This window comes from Leptosomus discolor, chromosome 3 (assembly GCF_034619465.1).
Source record: "Leptosomus discolor isolate bLepDis1 chromosome 3, bLepDis1.hap2, whole genome shotgun sequence".
In the NCBI taxonomy this organism is placed as follows: domain Eukaryota; kingdom Metazoa; phylum Chordata; class Aves; order Leptosomiformes; family Leptosomidae; genus Leptosomus; species Leptosomus discolor.
Window position 1 is genome coordinate 4,528,255 of NC_141393.1, and position 18,406 is coordinate 4,546,660.

Genomic DNA, 18,406 nt, shown 5'->3' on the forward strand with positions numbered 1-18,406 from the left:
CAGCGTTTCTGACGGCCGTGCCATGACTTTGCAATTAGCTGCCGGTAATCGGTGATTAAAGAGCAGCTCCGTGTGTGGGCGGCTCGCTGCTCCGTGGGGATCGTTAGGAAGTTTTGACTTTCCAAGGACCATGAAATCGCCTTAAATGACCTTGCACCTCCTGGTTGCCTCTTACCCATGGGAGGGGAAAAAAGCCCCACCACCATCCCTCTGTGTGCTGGGGTGGCTCCTTCTCCCCAGCCTGCTCCTGGGATTTCCACCCCTGCTGGCAAGGGGGCTCTGGGACCATTGTAGCTCCCCAAAATTAGGAGGTGGTCCAGGGAAGCTGATGCAAAGGGAAAGAAGAGCTGCTTCTGCGCTCTGACCGTCTGCCAAGGTTGGAGGTGGGTTTCCTGCAGGATTTAGTGTCTATGTGAAGTTGCATCTCTCTTCTGAAAGCATCCCCGTGGGCTTTGCCGTCAGCATGGACATGCACCAAAGGCAGGTGTCCCCAGGGGACATGGGATCAGGTACTCTTTTAACGTGCCGTCGCTAAAATGGCGTGGTTTTGTGTTACAATGAAGTTGAGATTTGGGTGTGCCAGTCCCCTGCTGAAAACAAGAGGGCTTTCTGCTAATAGCTTTTGATTTTTTTAAACAGAAGATCAGTTTGAGAGGCCTCCAGCAGCAGGTTTTAGGACTGTTGCCTGTCAGGACTTTCAGAAAAAGGCAAAGTTCAGCCTGTCCGTGCTCAGTAGCTGCTTTGCCCCTGTCCTTGGTGTGGGGTTAATCTCCTTCTGTGCACTGTTTGAGGAATTTCGTTGAAACGTGAATCCTGAAGTGTGTTAGGAGGATAGAGAGTGTGAGCAAAACAGTGTGAGCAGCATTTTGGGGATGTTTGCATCCTCGGCTTACGTGCGAGTGGGGTTTGGGGTCAGCCTGGGCAACGGGCTGCAGGAGACTTCTGACAGACGTAAGAATTGCCTTAGGGGACCAAACCCACGGTCCATCTTGCCTTGTCCCCTCCAACAACAAGGTGTTGGTTCAGGAGGAGGTCTGTGACGATCCTTGGCTTGCATCTGGCACTCAGCAGTGTGGGCCTTTCTGGACAAGAGACCACCTGCACCACGGGATGTCCCAGCAGTGGGACTGTCCTCCTCACGTCGTCTCATCCCTTTCCGAAGCAAGTCTGGCCTCGCACTTTGCAGTCGGATCAGCCTAGAAAATCTTTGAGGTTGGCTGTGTTAGTGCAGCTTATTGGACATGGCCGTGAAGGTTGTCCTCATGCTGGCCTTGGGGATGGTGAGCGGAGCACCCGCACCACAGCAGCCCCATCCCAGCAGCAGAAGCACATAGTAGGTGGAGATCCCTCCCAAAACCAGTGCAAACCCCCATTCCTTCTCCCACCTCGGTGGGCACGTTGGCCAGAGGAACCCCATCAGGGCAGCCTTGCCACCAGCCATCACTCCTTCCCTTTGGGCTCTCCTGCACCAGCAGCCCCTGCCTGCCATGGGGCGTTGGGGTCCACCACCTGCTCGACACATACACCTTATGTCGACTTGGAAATGGTCAAAGAGAGGGGACATGTTGCTGCTAACTGGTATTTAACCCCAAAGGAGACATTTCCTGAGCTTCCACCTGCTCTCTCTGTTTAAGGTGTGGGGTTTGGGGCTGAAACACTGTTTTTTCGTCGTTACCACAGCCAGCATAGGTTGAGATGGGGCTCTGGGGTGTCTCGCTGGTGGGGAAGGGGACAAGGACTAATGGACAAGGGTATTGCTGGGAGCGGAGCGCGTGAGCTCAGTAGGCTAAGGCAGAGCTATTGTCGGGTTGTAGGTGCTAAATAAAGCAGGTCCCGGTTTGGCACAGCATTTGAAGCTTTTAGGATGCAAAGCAAAAGCACCATCGCAGGTGTGACGTTGTGCTGCAGCACAGATACCATGCAGGGCTCCCCCGACTTGTGGGGTGTCACCACAGCCCCCCCCCCCGCCAAAACCTGCAAAACCCTGAGTAGCTGCTGAGCAGGCTGGAGCAGGGGAGGTTCGTATCCCGTTGCCTTCTCCGTGGAGGACACCCCATCACGGGGTCTGGTGGGGTTTTGCATGTTGCAGAGGAAGGATTCCCCACCCAGGTCCCTCCCTGTGAAACCACATTGATCTCAGGAGGATAAGTTTTTTTGGGTACCCATCCAGCCAGGCACAGAGGTGCTACACTGGAGGTAACAACTGGGAAGGAAGAAGCCATTTCAGTCGGTGCATTCTGAGGTCCCAAATCACCCTTCTGAAACAGGTTGTGGGACCGTCTTTGATGGCACATCGTTTTTCCGTGCTCAAAAAAAAAAAAATCTCTTTATTTCCCTTTAAGCAGCCATTTAAATTTTCATCACATACCATCTTCCCTCACGCCATAAATCAGTGTCTGCCATCTGCAAAACAGCCATTTGCTCATCTTAAACTCAACCGGTTCCCACGTTCCTGGGAAAAGGGCAGTGCGGAGCTTGGCGTGCAGTGGCACGGCGCCAGCTCCCTGCGGGCTAATTCCCAGCGGCTCAGCCACAGAAACCCAACCTCTGAGGACGTGTCCTCATCTGAGATTTGGTTCCTCCTGCCATCAATTGCATAGCATTGTGTCCTCACCCAGGGGCTGGTTCCTCCTGCCATCCATATCATAGAATCGTAGACTCATTCAGGTTGAAAAAGACCTTTGGGATCATCGAGTCCAACCATCAACCCTGCTCTACCCAATACACCCCTAAACCACACCTCCAAGCACCACATCTAAGTGACCTTTAAACCCATGAAGGGATGGTGACTCCACCACCTCCCTTGGGCAGCCTAGTCCTATGCCTGAGAACCCTTTCAGTGAAAAAATTTTTCCTAATGTCCAGCCTAAACCTACCCTGGTGCAGCTTGAGTCCATTCCCTCTTGTTCTATCATTAATTACCTGTGAGAAGAGACCTACCTCTCTACAATGCCCTCTCAGGTAGTTGTAGAGAGCAATAAGGTCTCCCCTCAGCCTCCTTTTCCCTAGACTAAATTTCCGTAGCACTATGTCCTCCAAAAGGTCTGTGAAGTTCAGTAAGGTGTCTGAAGCACCAGTGGGATGGCGGATGGCACCTAATCAGCTCCTCGTGTTGCTGTTGATGCTGTTGTGTGTGGTTAAGCGGTGTCATGAACTCGACAGGAGCTCTCATCTCCTTACCTTTGTGCTGCAGATGTCCCAGCCTGGCTGAAGAGCCTCCGGCTGCACAAGTATGCCGCCCTCTTCTCGCAGATGACGTATGAGGAGATGATGGCCCTCACCGAATGCCAGCTCGAGGCACAAGTACGTCCCGCATCGGTCGTAAAGTGATCAGCCGCGGTCCCGACGCTTGCGCAGTCAGTGGATGAGACGCCTCCAACGCCTCTTTTTGTGCCTTCACGTGGAAGGCGTTTTGCCCGCAGGTGGTTGGGAAGCAAACAGAGAAAGGAAAATTCTTGGGTCTTGGGGAATGGAAAAAAAATCCCACATTGTAGCTGAAAAAGACCCTGTCCCAGATTTCTTACTGGAGTCCCAGCGTGAAGGTCCCATCACTGGGAGCTGCGCTTGGGTCTTTATCCAGTTGGGAATAAGTTCAGGAGTTTCAGGGGTGCAGGCTGGAGTACCCAGCTCCTTTAAAGTCAGTGGGGCTTTGGTGGCCCATTGCCTTGTTAACCTTTCAAAATGTGCCCACTTTCAGATTTACCTCTGCATCATCCTCAGGATGGAGAGGGCCGGTCAGCACCTTTGCTTTCACTGGGTGAGGTGTACTGGGGAGGGACAGACTAGCTGGAAATCTTACCTTCAGCAAGTTTCTACGTGATTTTCTGTGTCCCCCACTAATCCCTGCACTCAGAAATTTGATTAATTTATAGCAGCCCTTTTCATTTAGGGGAGGAAGGGTTTGGCTTTACCCAGCTGTCCTGTGGAAAAGTTAATACCAGGTTTTGTGCTGGTTTTGCAGAACGTTACCAAAGGCGCAAGACACAAAATAGTCATCAGTATCCAAAAGCTAAAAGAAAGACAAAACCTGCTCAAATCTTTAGAAAGGGTAAGTAAGCACAACCACTTTTTGTATTTCTTCTTTTTCAAGAAGCCAGGAATTAATTGTGGGGTGAAGCACGTGTTGTTGGGATCTTACGCAGAGAAGTCTGTTGTTGGCTTGGCCACATCTGAACGATGTCTCAAGCACTCCTGTACCAGATGCAGGTTTTATTTGGGGCTGTATTTTGCAGAGTGGGTCCTAATCCCTCTCTGGCACTCGTGCAGCTGGGATGGCTATACCCTGCGGCACTGGGACAAGCCCTGGCCAGCTCCGGGGTGCTCAGAAACACCCGAGCTTTGAGTGATGGAGGGCACCATCCCGGCGACACTGATGGGAAGGTGGTCGCCCATCTGCTGAACTGTGGTGCAGGACCAGCTCTGCCCGTGCCACCCGTTGTGGTCCTCTGCCACTGGAGACAGGCAGAGCCTTTAACCGCTGGTTGTGCCGCTGTCCCGCTCGTGAGACCCCTCCAGGCACAGGGTCAGCAGGGGAATCCCCAAGCCCTGCCCCTAGCTCTTCATCCCCAAAAAGAGATGGGATTTCACAATGTCTGTCAGGTCAAGGGCCACTGTACGTTCCTGGAGCATCACATGGGCAACATGTCCCTAGATAAAAAGCCAGACCCTCACGTCAGTGCCTGAACAAAATCTTGAATTTCCGAGGAGAAAAAATTTTGTCACTTCATCAAAAGCTTAAACTCTGCCAAAATGGCTGTTGGAGAAGCAGCAGCACCACAGACTTGCTGGGAGCAGCTCGCCCAACCTCTCGCTATTTATTATTGCAATATTATATTATATTTAATTGCACCATCTTCTAACAGCAACTTGCAGAGCCTCCCACTAGGGGCTTTTAAATACTTATGTGGTGTGTTGCTATTTATTGGTGTTTTCGTTAGCTCACTGCTTCACGATTTATTTATACTATGGGATTGTACTCAGAGTATGGCAGGAGCTAATAAAGCCGTATTTACCTCTGCATATTAATAATAACTATTAAATCCAAGAGACAGCCCGCTGGATTGAGCGTGCTTCAGCGATGTGTTTTCCAGGCGATTGCACAGCCTCTTCCCCTGCCTCTCCGCCTGGGTTTTGAAATATGGTATTGATTGACCGGCGTGGTGCGGGAGCTTAAGCCCGGTTCAGCTGACCCAACCAGCCCCACACGCTGTAAAGCACAGGAGATAAGTGGCAGGGACTGCTCTTGAGCCCTGGTGGGGTGCGTTTGGGCTGTGGGGCTGTGACCGTGTCCCACTTCGCTGGGGCTCAAAGCTGCCTGTGAGCCGCTTTGTTTGGGAGGAGACATCTCTGGTTTTCCAGGCTTCCCATCCAATTTCTTTCAGCTAAACAAGAGCATGTGTGGGACTTGATTTTTTTTGGGGCAGTGTCTCACTGCTAAAGATTGCTGCTTTCTTGGAAAGAGCTGCTCCACCCCTCTCCACCAGGATTTTTTTCCCCAAAAATTAGTGCCCAGCAAACTGACAGCAGGTCTTCGAGAGGAGTGGAGCTGAAACGTCCGAGAGCGAGCTGGGGGTGCAGCAGAAATTAGGGCGAACAACCATTTCAGGGCTCGCGCGCAGCCTCTGTGCCCACTTTGTGTCTCTTCCCCAGGCGCGGCCAGGGCGCCCTCCAAAAGCTGCCGCTTTCCAAGCGCCGTCCCACGAGCCAGACCGGGCAGGAGCCTACAATGAGCTGTTCTGGTCCAGGCTACATTAAACACAAAATACAATTTATTTCCCGTCAGTGGGACAAGGATCTGACCGTAGAAAGGGAGTTCTTGATCCACGCTACAACCGAGAGCAAGGCTGGGGGTGCACCCAAATTCTCCCTCCCAGGATCTCCAGGCTGAATGTTTTTGCCATAGGGATATAAGTTCACCTGCAGCCTCGTGGTCTCCCTTTCTGTGTCCGACCACATCCCACCCTGCTCCCCTTGCAACCCTCCCTTTCCCCTCTCCATCCGCTCTCCCAGCCCATCCCAGTGTGGACGGGGACGTCCCTGCTTCACTGCTGCAGGACGGGCTCCTGCATCCCAGCGTGGTCCTGGGCTCTGCAATGGTCCCAGGGCGTAAGGATGCTATGACAAGCTCTTTGGGGCAGAGCGGTTAGTGGAGAGCCAGGCTTGAAGGCAGTGCTGGAAACTGGAGACAAGCCCACGTTAAAAAATCTAATTCCGATGAAATAGAGCTGAAATGTCACGATTGTGGGATTGCTGGGGAAGGAAGCAAGATACTTGCTGGTCTGGGCATTGAAATCTCGCAGGCTCAGTCACTCCCATGGAGTTGTCACCTTCCTGGTGGAAATTTGGAAACACTGAAGCTGGATTGTTGCTGGTTTTGGGTGCCAGTGGTTGACAGGGCGTGTTTATCTCTGGGGATTCAGGTCTGAACACATCCATGGATAATCAGACGCGGTCCCTGCTGCAGCTCCACACTCTCCTGGTCTAAGCAAAAGACGCTGTGGATGAAACACGGCTGTTGCCCATGGACTGCAGCAGGGTCCTGGAGCAGGAGCGAGGCCACGGGCTTTGTTGGGGATTCTCTGGGGGGTAACAGGAGGGGTCTGGTGTCCTGTTGTCCCCCTTGCAGAGACAAACCCTCTTCTCTCCGCTTGAAATCCGTAGGACATCCTGGAAGGTGGCAACTTGCGTGTCCCGCTGCAGGAACTACACCAAATGATCCTTACCCCCATCAAAGCCTACTCTTCCCAAAACTCGAGCACGGAGGAGCACAGCCGGGACGCCGACTCGCATCACCCTTCCTCCCTGATCGGCTCGGACAGCCAAGGCTCTGACTGCAAGGACTCTGCCGCAGGGGGGATCCAGCAGCACCATTTACCGGGGTGCGAGGGCGAGTCGGGGGGGGCCCCTTTACCCGAAGGCGACCTGCCCGGCCAGTTCACCAGAGTGATGGGGAAAGGTGAGCGGCCGTCGCTCGTTCTTGGCGTCCTCCCGAGGGCGAGCTGCTTTGGGGCAGGGTGCGTGCGGTGGCGGCGCTGGCAGCAGCCGTGGGGTGATGGGTTTTTGAGGCCCCGTCGTGCTGTGGTAAGAGGTAAGGGCGTGGGGGGGGAGGTGGGCAGTGATTTTGGGGAGGGGCAGCGATGGGCCGGGCTGCCTGCCGCAGGTCAGAGGTGGATGGCATCCTCTCCCTTGCCATTCACAGCCGTGAGGGCATCCCGCTGGTCCAGGGGTGTTTTTAGTAGCACCCCTCAAACTTGCTCTGCTTGGCGGGGGGGTAGCAGTGGTGCGTGGGCCGGACGTGAGCCATCCTGAGCGCAAATCATCTGGGTCCAGGCCTCTTTTTTCAGCCCCCATTTAGCTAGAGGACACCCAAAATACATGGGTACCTCTCCATGGCTGGTGAGGGATGCCCATCAGGATTAACGCACTGGGAGGTGGACAGGAGCGATGTGAGGTAGGGATCGACCTCCCGTGCCTTATACAGGGCTCTTCGAGCAAATTTGCGTGAGTTTGGGTGTGTCCTAACCCCCATCAGTGGCACCCGAGGTGTCAGTGCTGACTGCGCGGAGGGACATCTCCCTGGGGAAGAAGGGAGGGGGAGTCTCATCCGCAGGCTCACACGGGAGGCCAGGAACAGCAAGAAACTCGTTGGGATGCCAGAAAGAAATCAGCCCTTGTCCCTGTTTCAGACCTTTTTTTGCAAAAAATAGATGAGGTGTTTTCTATATAAAAACGTGGTGCAGAATTTCTCACCAGCTAATTGACTGCCTGCACAGACAAACGTGGGTTCCTGGCCCCGTTTTAAACCCGCTGATGAATTTGGCCCGTGACAAATGCCTCTGTCACGGACGAAGCTGTACGTGTGGCACCAGCCTTGCCAGGACGAGGTGTCCTCTTGGACCGCAAGGCGTCTCTGCCCGGGGGTTATGACAGGAAAGACTCATTTCTCTGTGAACTCATTTCCACTTGCTTTTATGGCTTTAATTCCAACATCGGGAAAGGTGGGAATCCATTTGAAGTGGAGGCAAATTTTGGCCTTAGGAGCAGGAGCTCTCCCAGCGCCCGCTCTTGTCTAGAAATAGGGAATAATCCTGTGCCCCTGATTTTCTGGGGTCTAATTTTGGTGCCTCCAGTGGTGTTACTCTGGATTTACACCGTCGTAAATGGAGAACAAAATCTGTCTCTAAATATAGGACAGCACGGCAGGAATTGGGGAAGGGCATTTTTTTCTCACTGCTGAGGAGACCTGCCTGTGGGACACGGGAAAAGGGATGTCCAAGGCATTCGTGGGACTCCCCTGGACCCCAGCTCGGTGTCCCCATGCCCATTTCGCTTCTCTTCTCTTTTTTTTTTTTCCAGTATGCACACAACTTTTAGTTTCCCGACCCGACGAAGAGAATATAAGTTCCTATTTACAGCTCATAGACAAATGTCTAATCCACGAGGTGAGTCGTGACAGATCATCTAAAACTGTTGTTCTCATCACTTAGAAACTGTTTCCAAAGTGTCTGTTTATGTAAACCTTTTGGTTTCTAACACAAATATTTTTGGGGGGTATTAATAGTAATTCTGACAGAACAGGGCTGCAGCAGGCGGTAGCGCCGATGTGGTGCGTGGAAATGCTGCTCCCCCCACCCCGGCCCTGCGCTCGCTTAATTGCCAAGACCTGGAGCTGGGAAATTCATCTGGCTCGTGACAGTCCGATCAGCAGCTGGATGAAAGAAAAAAATCCCGGGATGAACGTGCAGGCGGTTTCCATCAGACAGACCCAGCGATCCTTTGGTGTTGCCGCCTCCTGTTTTGCAGCATGTGGTCTTGGGTTTTTTTGCAACGGGGACATCTGTTTCTGTTCCCCCCCCCCCCCCCAGATCTGCCTTTTGCTGGGTGATGGCTTGGGATGGCCGAGGCTTTGCCGCAGGACTCCGGCACGCTCCTGCCCCGTGGCAGGGAGGGATGGCTGGCACCCCCGGCGTCCTGTGGCGTTTCGTACCCCGGGCAGAACAAGCTGCTTCTCATCGCCTGCCCATATGGCAGGGGTCGGGGGGGAGATCGCACGGCCTCTCGTAGAAGCTGCAGGCTTTAAACGTTCCTCAGTTATTTGTTTATAAAACAAAACACAATGTCAAAGCACAGGAGACTCTTCTCTGGAGAGGGCTGGCGGCTGCCAACCCCAAAACGCGCTGCGCACCGCGTGGGAGAGGAGGGAGGCAGCTTGCAGCCCCTCGCCTTGCAGCTGGAGCCGGTGCCCGAGCCACGCTCGTGCGAAGGTTTGCTCCGCGCGTCTCTGCACGGCGAAGCAGCCGGGGGGGGGGGGGGGGGTGGATCTTGAATTGGGGTGAAATCGGTGGATACCAGGCGAAATGCAAGCGCTTCGTCATGCTTTTTGAGCTGCGCTCCTGGACGCCTCCGTCGGTCGTGGTGGGGGTTTCAGTGCACCCCCTGTTCGGGTTTGCTGCAGCCGTGGGTATGGTCTTCTGGGAGCTTTCCACAGAGATGGGCAGTGGAAAATAGCTGCAGGGGCTGGAGGGGAGAGCTGCTCCCAGTTGCTCTCCTCTCAGAAAAGATCCGAGCCTGGAAACGGTGCCTGGACTTTCTGGATAGCTGAGCAGGGCATCGCTGGATGGAGCAGAGGTGCCAAGAAAGGGACAAGAGTGGTGGGAGCAGATGCCCAGGGCTGGAGAACAAAGCCAGGAAGACACGGAGCTGCAGAGGAGCTCATTTTCCAGGAGTGCCCAGGACTGATGTGGTGACACAGCATCACCCCACCGGTGCCAACCTATGTCCTGGGACCACCGTCTGCATCGGCTCGGGCGTAATCAGCGCCAGGAGAGAGCGTCCCCTCCGGAGGGCGGTTTGAAGCAATCAAGTCAGGCGCTAATTAACCTCCAAACTGTCCTCCGGAGACCTCCGCTCCTCTCCACCCACGGCGTGGAGACAATGGGTGCCTAAAGTTAGCTGTGGTGGGCACGTGGGTGTCCCCGTAACCCACACCGCCTGCCTGGAGGTCCGGGGCACTTCAGGAGATCTGTCCCCTGCGTGGGTGACCTTCACAAGGAGCCTGGGCGGGTGATGGGGCTCACCCCGGGTGACAGAGGCTGTCAGCGCCAGGAGCAGAGCCGAGCTCTGCCCAGCCCCGAGGAGGAGGATGGGACGCGGGATGCTGCCGAGCAGCTCTGCTTTCCAAATCCTAGCGTTTTCCAACCCCGGCGGCGCTTTCTAGAGCCACGTCCAGGTGACCAGTGTCACCCCTCAGCGGGGACAGGCCGTCAAACCCCCACGGGGAGCTGCGCTCCCAGCCCAGCAGCAAGCAAAGAGCCGGGCGCCTGTGCGGCAGCACGAGCGGTGGGTCTGGGGGCTAGGAGGGGTGGGAGGGAAGCTTTGGGGAAGCCCTGCTCCGCCCAGGGGGGGTCGGCAGCCTCGGGGGCAGAGCCTGGCCATCGCTCTGGGGCCCAGGGGACGCTGCCAGAGCGTTTTCTCCACCTGAGATGAATAAATCCTTGAGAGAGACCAGGGTTTCCCTCTGGACTTGCCGATGGGGCTCAGCTCACACCACCGCCAGCTCCAGCTGCTTTTCTTCACACGCACACCCACATACACGTCCCTGCTCGCTTTGTCCAGAAAAATACTCATATGGTTCCTATTTTTCTCTCTCTTTTTTTTTTTTTTTTTTTTTTTTATGGGGGGGCAGGCGTTTACAGAGATCCAGAAGAAGCGGCTGCTGTCATGGAAACAGCAGGTGCAGAAACTCTTTCGGTCTTTCCCTCGGAAATCCCTCCTGGAGCTGTCAGGCTATCGGCAGCAGAGGAGGTACGCGGGATTTTGGGAGGGGAGGGCTGGACCCAGCAGCTGGAAGGGCCGGCAAGAGCATCGCGAGTGGGACCAGTGTCTCCCAACAGGGAGGGACAAATCCTGCCGAGTTCAGAGCCACATTTCGAGAGGGAGGAGGGTTGGAAAAGCTTCAGCAATAAAACCCCAGGCGTTGGCTGGGAAGGGAAAGCAGCAATAAGTTTGCTTGCGTGTGTGGTCGGCGCCTACCCCACCGATTCCCACCGCATCTCCCTGGCTCCGAACCCGGCGCTTCCCAGCTGTGCAGCGTCTCCCCGGCACTGGGCGGCCAGCTCCATCCCTGCCGGCCGCCCTTTGCTCATTACATCAGCGCTGGAATTTCACCAAAAAGCCATCAACCGGCCGAAAAAAAAAAAAAGGCTTGAAGCCTGCGGAGGGTGCGGAGCTGGGGGGCTGCGGTCAGAAAGCCTGGGTGGGGATGGGCTGCGAACACCGTGTTTGCTCACTTCCAAGGTGATGCTGGATTTCGGGTGATCCTAGAAAGCGTTGGGGTTACGGCAAGAACAGATATTTTTAGATCAGTTGTAACGACAGCGTCAGCCTTTTGCTTCATTCTGCTAAGTCTGTTTTATTGCAGTCTTGTGCAAGTTCTTTTTTTTCTGAAAAAGAAAGGGGTTTGGAGATGGAGCACTGGGACAGCTGGGCTGTGAGTTCAGAAGGAGCGAGTGCAGAACCAGGGTGTTCCCCAGTGGAAGCTCAATGAAGTATTTTGGAATGGAAAAACAAGCGATTTCAGTGTTCGTGGCAGGATCAGGAGCAGAATAGGCAAGAGCAAAGGTTTTTGATGAACCCGAGCGGTTTAGCTGCGCATCCAAGCTGACCCCGAGCACGAGGCAGAGCTGCCGGCTTGAAATGATCCCAGTCCCTTTCCCGGGGCCGCCCGGGGTGCTCTCCAGTTTCCTTGCTGCTTTTGAGTTGTTTGCATTTTGCGTTTCTTCTGCTCCTGGGAAGCTGCAGGCAAGGAAGGAGCACGCAGCCAGTCCTGCTTTTCTCCTGGGGATTCAGTGGCAAGAGCGCTTTTTTGGACGAGGTTTAAAGAAACCCCGTGGTAGTTCTGCCTAGTAAATTTATCCAGATTTGGGATCCCGGCGTGCTCGTGTCATCTGAAGCGTGTTTGCGGCCACCCACACAAGGCAGGAGAGATGAGGCTGGGAGGAAGGTGAGCTGAAACATCTGTGAGGGTGATGAAGTGCTGGAGAAGGGCAGGAGGGGCGACGGGGAACGTCAGAGCCACCGCAGCGGTGGGTTTGCAGAGTGCTCCTACCCTTGGCGGGGCTTAAACCTGCTAACGGCGTGGCAGTCCCGCTGCCCAGCTCATTGGGCAGGGACACCAAGACAACGTTGTGCGGTGAGGAGACCCACGCTGCGTGTACTTCCAAGGATTACCTCATTATTTTTGTGTCATTCCTCTGGTTTTAAATGCAAAAACCCACAAAGGGAGGGGTGCCGGCACGTGCAGCCCTCCCTTCCAAGGAGTAAAGGTGGTTTTGTGTCCCGAGACCGGTGTCTCACGACATTTGTGGCCACATGGTGTCGGGTCCAGAGGGTTTTGCTCTGACCAAAGGGAGGCGGATGAGGGTTTGCGGTGCGGGACCGGGAGCGGGTGCAGAGCCAGTCCTGCGCTCAGCAGGAAATCTTGAACTCGTTAGGTTGTTTTAACCAAATTTTACAGAACTTGAGAAGTCTCAGAGGACCGTGTTCGTAAAAATGAACCTCCTGGAAGGGAAGAAGGTCCGACCCTTCAAGTGTTCCCAGTAAAGAAAACCCAACAGCACGAGCTGAGCCTTTATCAGTCACTAGAGAATCCGCACAGGAGCGATCTCTTTTGTAGCAGGAAGAGTTTTAAGTCAAAACCCAAGAAATCAGGTGCTGCAAGTTCCTGCCCAGGGAGTTATCTGCGTTATTTTAGCTTGCCTTTAAGAACAGGCCCATTTTGCAGGGAAAAAAATAAACTTCAGCAAATAATAATGTGAATCTGAGAACTGCAGAAGGGAAGAAGCAAGGGGGGCTGCTGCGGTGTGCCCAGATCTCCTCCTTCCCGCTGCACGTGCGGGACGGAGGACCAGCAGCAGCAGGATGGGAGGGTCAGGGCAGGAACGGAGCTCGCGGTGGACCCGTGGCCACGGGGGGGGGGGTGGGCGTGGGGTGGCCAGCATCGGTCTGGCGCTTTGCCGCGACGCAGGGGCACCCTCGGGACGTTTGGCTGTTGGCCTGAGCGCGCCAAACCAGCCGCTCGCCCCCGCGCCTGCAGCCCTGGCCCCTGGCAGCGGCCGATTTCTCACCCTCGGCGCTTTCTCTCTCCGCAGCCGAGGCTTTGGCCAGTCGAACTCCTTACCGACAGCCGGATCTGCAGGGGCAGGACTGGGCCGGCGAAACCCCCGCCAGTTCCAGATCCCCTCCCGCAACCTCCCCACCGCCCGGCTGGGGCTGCTGGGCCCCAGTGGGCTGCTGGGCACCCCCCAGCGCAGCCCCGCCGCCAGCCCCGCCATCCTCAAGCAAGGCAGACAGGTTGGTCGGCCTTCACAGCATCTCCAGCTTTTCCATCCCTTCCCCATAAGCTTCTTTTGCTTTTCCTCCTCTAACTTACCCGGATCACCCTTTTTTTTCCCCCGCTTTTCAAGCCAGCCAGAGCAGTTTGCCGGCGTTTGCGTTGCGCTCTCCTCCGTGCGGCGGGATGCAGAAGGGGGACCGGTGGGAAGGGCAGCAAACCGGGAGGTGGAGCGGGAAGACAAGAGCCTTAAGGGGTTTATCAATAAATGGCACAGAGGCCTCTGTTTCACATCCCACACCCCTTTTTTTGTTGGCTTCCCGCAGAACCTCTGGTTTGCCAACCCCGGCGGCAGCAACAGCATGCCCAGCCGGAGCCACAGCTCGGTGCAGAGGACGCGCTCGCTGCCGGTCCACACCTCCCCGCAGACCATGCTGATGTTTCAGCAGCCAGGTAGGCAGCAGACGTTTGCTTTTTCGCTTGTCCGCAGCCCGGTGAGATGCGAGGAGGCTGCGGGAAAGGAGCCGTGCTGGTGAGCTTCCCCGCAGGCGCGTCGCCCGTGCCGGCACGGCACGCTCCCGCGCACTTGTAGCCACACTCGCGGCACCGGCTGTCACCGCCCGAGCTGGGTTTCTTTGACACTGGTCGGATTACTGGGTTGATTGAACTGGAGGCATCACTGAAGGGATTTTGACCCTGTACGTAACGTCTCAGCCCTGTATAGAGCAGCGCTGGTGCCTTACCTAGCTTGCTTCTGAGGGGCTTTGTGTCAGGCGGGGAAGGTGGTGGTTCACCCATCACCTTTTTCGCTGCGTGGACATGGAGACCCAGTGCAGAGGGGACTGCTTCTGGGCCCTCAGGGGAAGTTCTTTTCACAGTCCATGTGAAGGGAAATGGTGCCATGTCAGTGCTTCCTTCCCAAACACCGCAAAAATGCTCCCGTCTATAGGAGCATCCTCTTGTTTCAGGGGGGGTCCCTGCTGATCTTAGACCCTGAGCCTGGAGCATCCTTCCCATTAGGACATTCATGCCTTTTTCTTTGTGTATCCCCTCATTAGCCTTTAAGCTTGCATTTTCATACCAACATGCTTCCCGTAACAATTTTTATTGCAGGACAGGGAGTTACACCCCCGCCCCCAGCAAACTAAACCTCATCCGTAAGCTTCCACCACGGTTTCGGCTTGGCAGCTCCCCCCACGTCACATGCCTGCAGTGTTTTAACTGCATAATTTAGACAGGGAATGTCCTGTACAGCAAAAGCAGCGTCTGGTCTTGGGTATTGATTAAACACCAGGACAAGGGCACATTTCTGCAGAAATAAATAAGTTTCTCTTTGCGTGTCAGCCTGTGGTGAACGAGGGCGTAGGAGGATTAGGGAGCCAAAGACACGGACTGAGTAGTGAGGAAAATAAGCAATAATGCGGGGCTGGGCTGCTGACACACTTTTCGTTGGGCTGCAGGAACCTCAACCCTCCTGGACCTTGTCCCATGTTCCTGCAAGCTGGTGGCCAGCAGGAGCCGCCGGCTGTCGGTGGCAAAAGCTGTATTTGCAAAGCTTTTTGCGGCAAAAGGGGAGGGCGTTTTGGCGCTGTATGGATCACGCCAGGGCGTTGCAGCACACCAAACTTCATCCCACACTTTTTTTTGTGCTCAGCCCCCCAGGGACATGGCTGCAGGGCCACGGGTGACTGAGCAGCAGCCGAGCTGGCCGTGGAAAAGCCGGTCGGCGGCTCTGCCGGTCTGTGCTGCCATCCCACGTCCGAGCACTAACCCTGCCTGCACGGGCAGCTCCCGTGCTCCCCAGGGCTGCTCGGACATTTTGTACCTACTGAGGATTTTTGTAGGGCCTTAGGAAGGGGAGAGCCCGGGGCTGCCCCCTCCCAGGGCAGGGGGTCCCGCTCCCACCTCAGCATCTCCAAGGAGCACCTGAACCCCTCATTTCCATCCACCTTCTGCTGCAATGCCATTGAGCCTCCCCAAGTTTCATAGAGTCATGGGATGGTCTGGATTGGAAGGGACCTTAGAGATCATCCGGTTCCAACCCCCCTGCCCTGGGCAGGGACACCTCCCACCAGACCAGGTCGCTCCCAGCCCCATCCAGCCTGGCCTTGAGCACTGCCAGGGAGGGGGCAGCCACAGCTTCCCTGGGCAGCCTGTGCCAGGGCCTCACCACCCTCACAGGGAAGAATTTCTTCCCAATATCTCACCTAAATCTCCCTCTTTCAGTTTGAAACCGTTACCCCTCATCCCATCACCACCCTCCCTGATCAAGAGTCCCTCCCCACCTTTCCTGCAGCCCCCTTTCAGCACTGGAAGCTGCTGTAAGGTCTCCCCGGAGCCTTCTCTTCTCCAGGCTGAACGACCCCAGCTCTCCCAGCCCGTCCTCACAGGGGAGCTGCTCCAGCCCTTACCAATAAGGAACAGGGGAGCGATGACTATTTTTGCAGACGTCTCTTGCCGGAGGTGACTGCACTGGGAAGCGAAGCGCTTCCAGCGCCCGGCCATGCGGTCAGACCCTCCTGTGGGGCATCTTTCGGGTGGTTTCCTACCCGACATGTGCCCACGCCGGCAGCAGCAGAGCGGGCAGGGGGTGCGGGGCAGGCAGGCGGGGTCCCGTCCGGGTCCCCTGACCAAGGTCTCCTGTTCCTTTCTCCCTGCAGAGTTCCAGGTGCCGGTGACGGAACCCGACATCAACAACAGGCTGGAGTCCCTGTGCCTGAGCATGACGGAGCACGCGCTCAGCGGTGAGCACTCCCTCCTCCTCGGGCTCTTCCAGCACGTCCACGCCACCTCCGCCGAGCCCCCCGGCACCTGCCCCGCGCCCCCCAAAAGCTGGGACAGGCTGTGGCTGTGAGGAGGTGGGACGGCGGTGGGGCTGGATGCGGGGATGCTCCCAGGGATGTTCCTGGGGACATTGGCTTCTCTCGGCGAGGTAGCCGGGGCAGGGGGTAAAACCGAATGCAGGGGTTGCACCCAGCACTAGTGGTGTCCGTGCTTATTAGCCACTAGTTAGCTTGCTAATGATTATTAGTATTAGCTCACTAGTCTGTCATTAGTTCTTGATAAAGCCCTTGCCACCGGCGTACTCGAATGGTTCACAGGCTTTGGAGTATTTTACCCTTCTGCCACCGGCATCCCTCGTTTGGCCGGGGGGCGCTGCAGGAGCCCCAGGGCACGGGGCTAAAACCCTGCCGCGGGCTGCGGGGTGCTGTGCCGGGCAACATGCCGGGTGCCAGCTGGGGTGGGCAGATAACAGGCACGGGGAGGGAGGAGGCGGAAAAACAGGCGGGAAAGGTGGAAAAGGCAGCGGCAGCACGGTGGAGAGCCCGGTTCAGCAAAAACCACCAGCACCAGAAGCGCCCGGTGCCCCTCGCCGATGCACTGGACCCCCAAGCACGAAGGATGACCCCCCCCACACCCGGCGGTGGGACGAGCACGGCCGCCAGCATCGCCCAAGACCCTCCCGAATAACCAGCTCGGGTCTCGCGATCCCCGGACTGCGTGGAACAGCGGAGGACGGGAGGACGAGTGCCACCGGGCTCCCTGCAGCCGTGCGACAGCCCGTCCCGGGGGAGAGGGACGCGGGAGCAAGGACTGTAAGAGGCAGCAGGGCCCTGGCAGTGCCACGGCAGCGTCCCCGGCCGGGAAAACAAGGACACTCCTGTCACCCAAAGCGTTTCTCCGTGTGCCCAGGCGAGGCTTAGCTGTCTTGTTCCTCTGCAGGGTACTGTTCCTCCCAGTTATTTTTTCCAGGTCGCATACCCCGAGCCTCTCCAAACCGGTCGTGCTATAAATAGCTCTTAAAAAAATAAACCTTTCGGGGGCGAAAAAAAAAAAAAAAAAAAGGCGTAACAAACCTGTTTGTTTTTAGTCTTAAGGAGGGAGGCGGCTGTGATGCCCTCGGGTAGCGTCACAGGGAGTGCTCTGTTTGGGGGCTACCCTGGGAGCCACCCCCTGCCCTGGCCACTCTCCCATCCTGGGGATGGGGTTTTGGGATGGGGGACAGGGAGGGCAGTCGGGGCTGGAGGGTTGGAAGTGCTGTTGGGTGTTGATTTCTGGCCCTGTAAGAGCTGCTGGCGCGCGGGCGGTGGGGGAGAGGGGGGCTGCTGGCAGCAGGGTCCTTCGTGCGGCTTTGGGATGGGTCGTGGACCCCTCGCTCCTGGGGCTGGACGCATCCCTGCTGTCACAGCATGCTGGGGACAGGGGGCTCTGGGGAGGCGACTCCTGGTTTGGTTTTTTTTCCTGCTCTGGTCCTCGGATGGAGGAAAATTTTGCGTCGTCTGCCGCGCGGGTGTTGCAGGGCTGCGTTAGCTGGGAGACAAGGCAGCCCCCCCCAACACACACACCCCCTGGGACCACTCCGTCCCCGTCCCCCGACTCCTGGGCAGTGTGTCATGAACTTGTCCCGCTGCAGGGGCGTCCCAGACTCGCACTCACCTTGCGGCGAGTCCAGGCTGCCCAGAAACCCCCTTTGCTCCTGGGAATGGGGACATGGGGACATGGCAGAAGGCCTGGACTGGTGTTGGGACAGCAACGGGGGGGGGGGGGGGGGGCTTTGGGGCTGCTGCGGGGTGAGGATAGAGGCACTGGCAGAGTGTTGACACCCCAAAACCCCTCTGCACCACCCTCCCCTTTGGGGAGATGAGGGGGTGGGGGTGGCCCCGTGGTACCACCTCGCCGCAGGGGCTGTGGGTTGGGGGGTGCTCTGCGGGGGGGGGGGGGGGGGTGTCTATCTCCTCCCTTCCTTCCTGGCTTGGGGGTACCAGTGCAACATGAGCAGCTTCTTGCCAGGGCTGCTCCTAACTCTCCCTTCCCGCTTGCAGATGGCGTTGACCGAACCTCCACGATCTAGAAGGCGTCGCGACGGGGACGCTGGCCGGGAGAACAACTGCTGCGGGTCCAGCGGCGAGGTCGGGGCTTGCAGGGAGCCTCAGCGATAGCTTGCATCCTTCCTCCTCTCTCTCCTCTCCTCTCTCTTTCTCTCTCTCCTGTTTTAATTTTGTGAATGTGTAGATTGTCCTTGTGAACATATCATTAGACTTGGAATTTGTGTTGTCATTTATTACATCCATGCTA

At 56.5% G+C, this 18,406-nt stretch overlaps 1 protein-coding gene across 3 annotated transcripts in view; it reads left to right on the forward strand.

Annotated features, from left to right (window-relative positions):
* SAMD4A (sterile alpha motif domain containing 4A) overlaps window positions 1-18,182 on the forward strand; it is a 104,493-nt gene extending 86,311 nt beyond the window's left edge. For 2 of the 3 annotated variants that reach the window (XM_086462606.1, XM_086462607.1), the window contains 9 exons: window positions 3,194-3,303; window positions 3,962-4,048; window positions 6,661-6,955; window positions 8,356-8,441; window positions 10,685-10,803; window positions 13,149-13,350; window positions 13,657-13,783; window positions 15,991-16,074; window positions 18,154-18,182. In XM_086462606.1, coding sequence (XP_086318732.1) covers window positions 3,194-3,303; window positions 3,962-4,048; window positions 6,661-6,955; window positions 8,356-8,441; window positions 10,685-10,803; window positions 13,149-13,350; window positions 13,657-13,783; window positions 15,991-16,074; window positions 18,154-18,182 — 1,139 coding nt within the window. Of the gene's footprint in view, window positions 1-3,193; window positions 3,304-3,961; window positions 4,049-6,660; window positions 6,956-8,355; window positions 8,442-10,684; window positions 10,804-13,148; window positions 13,351-13,656; window positions 13,784-15,990; window positions 16,185-18,153 lie in introns of those variants that run through there. The other variant, XM_086462604.1, reaches the window with a different exon arrangement.
* Window positions 18,183-18,406: the final 224 nt, after the last annotated feature.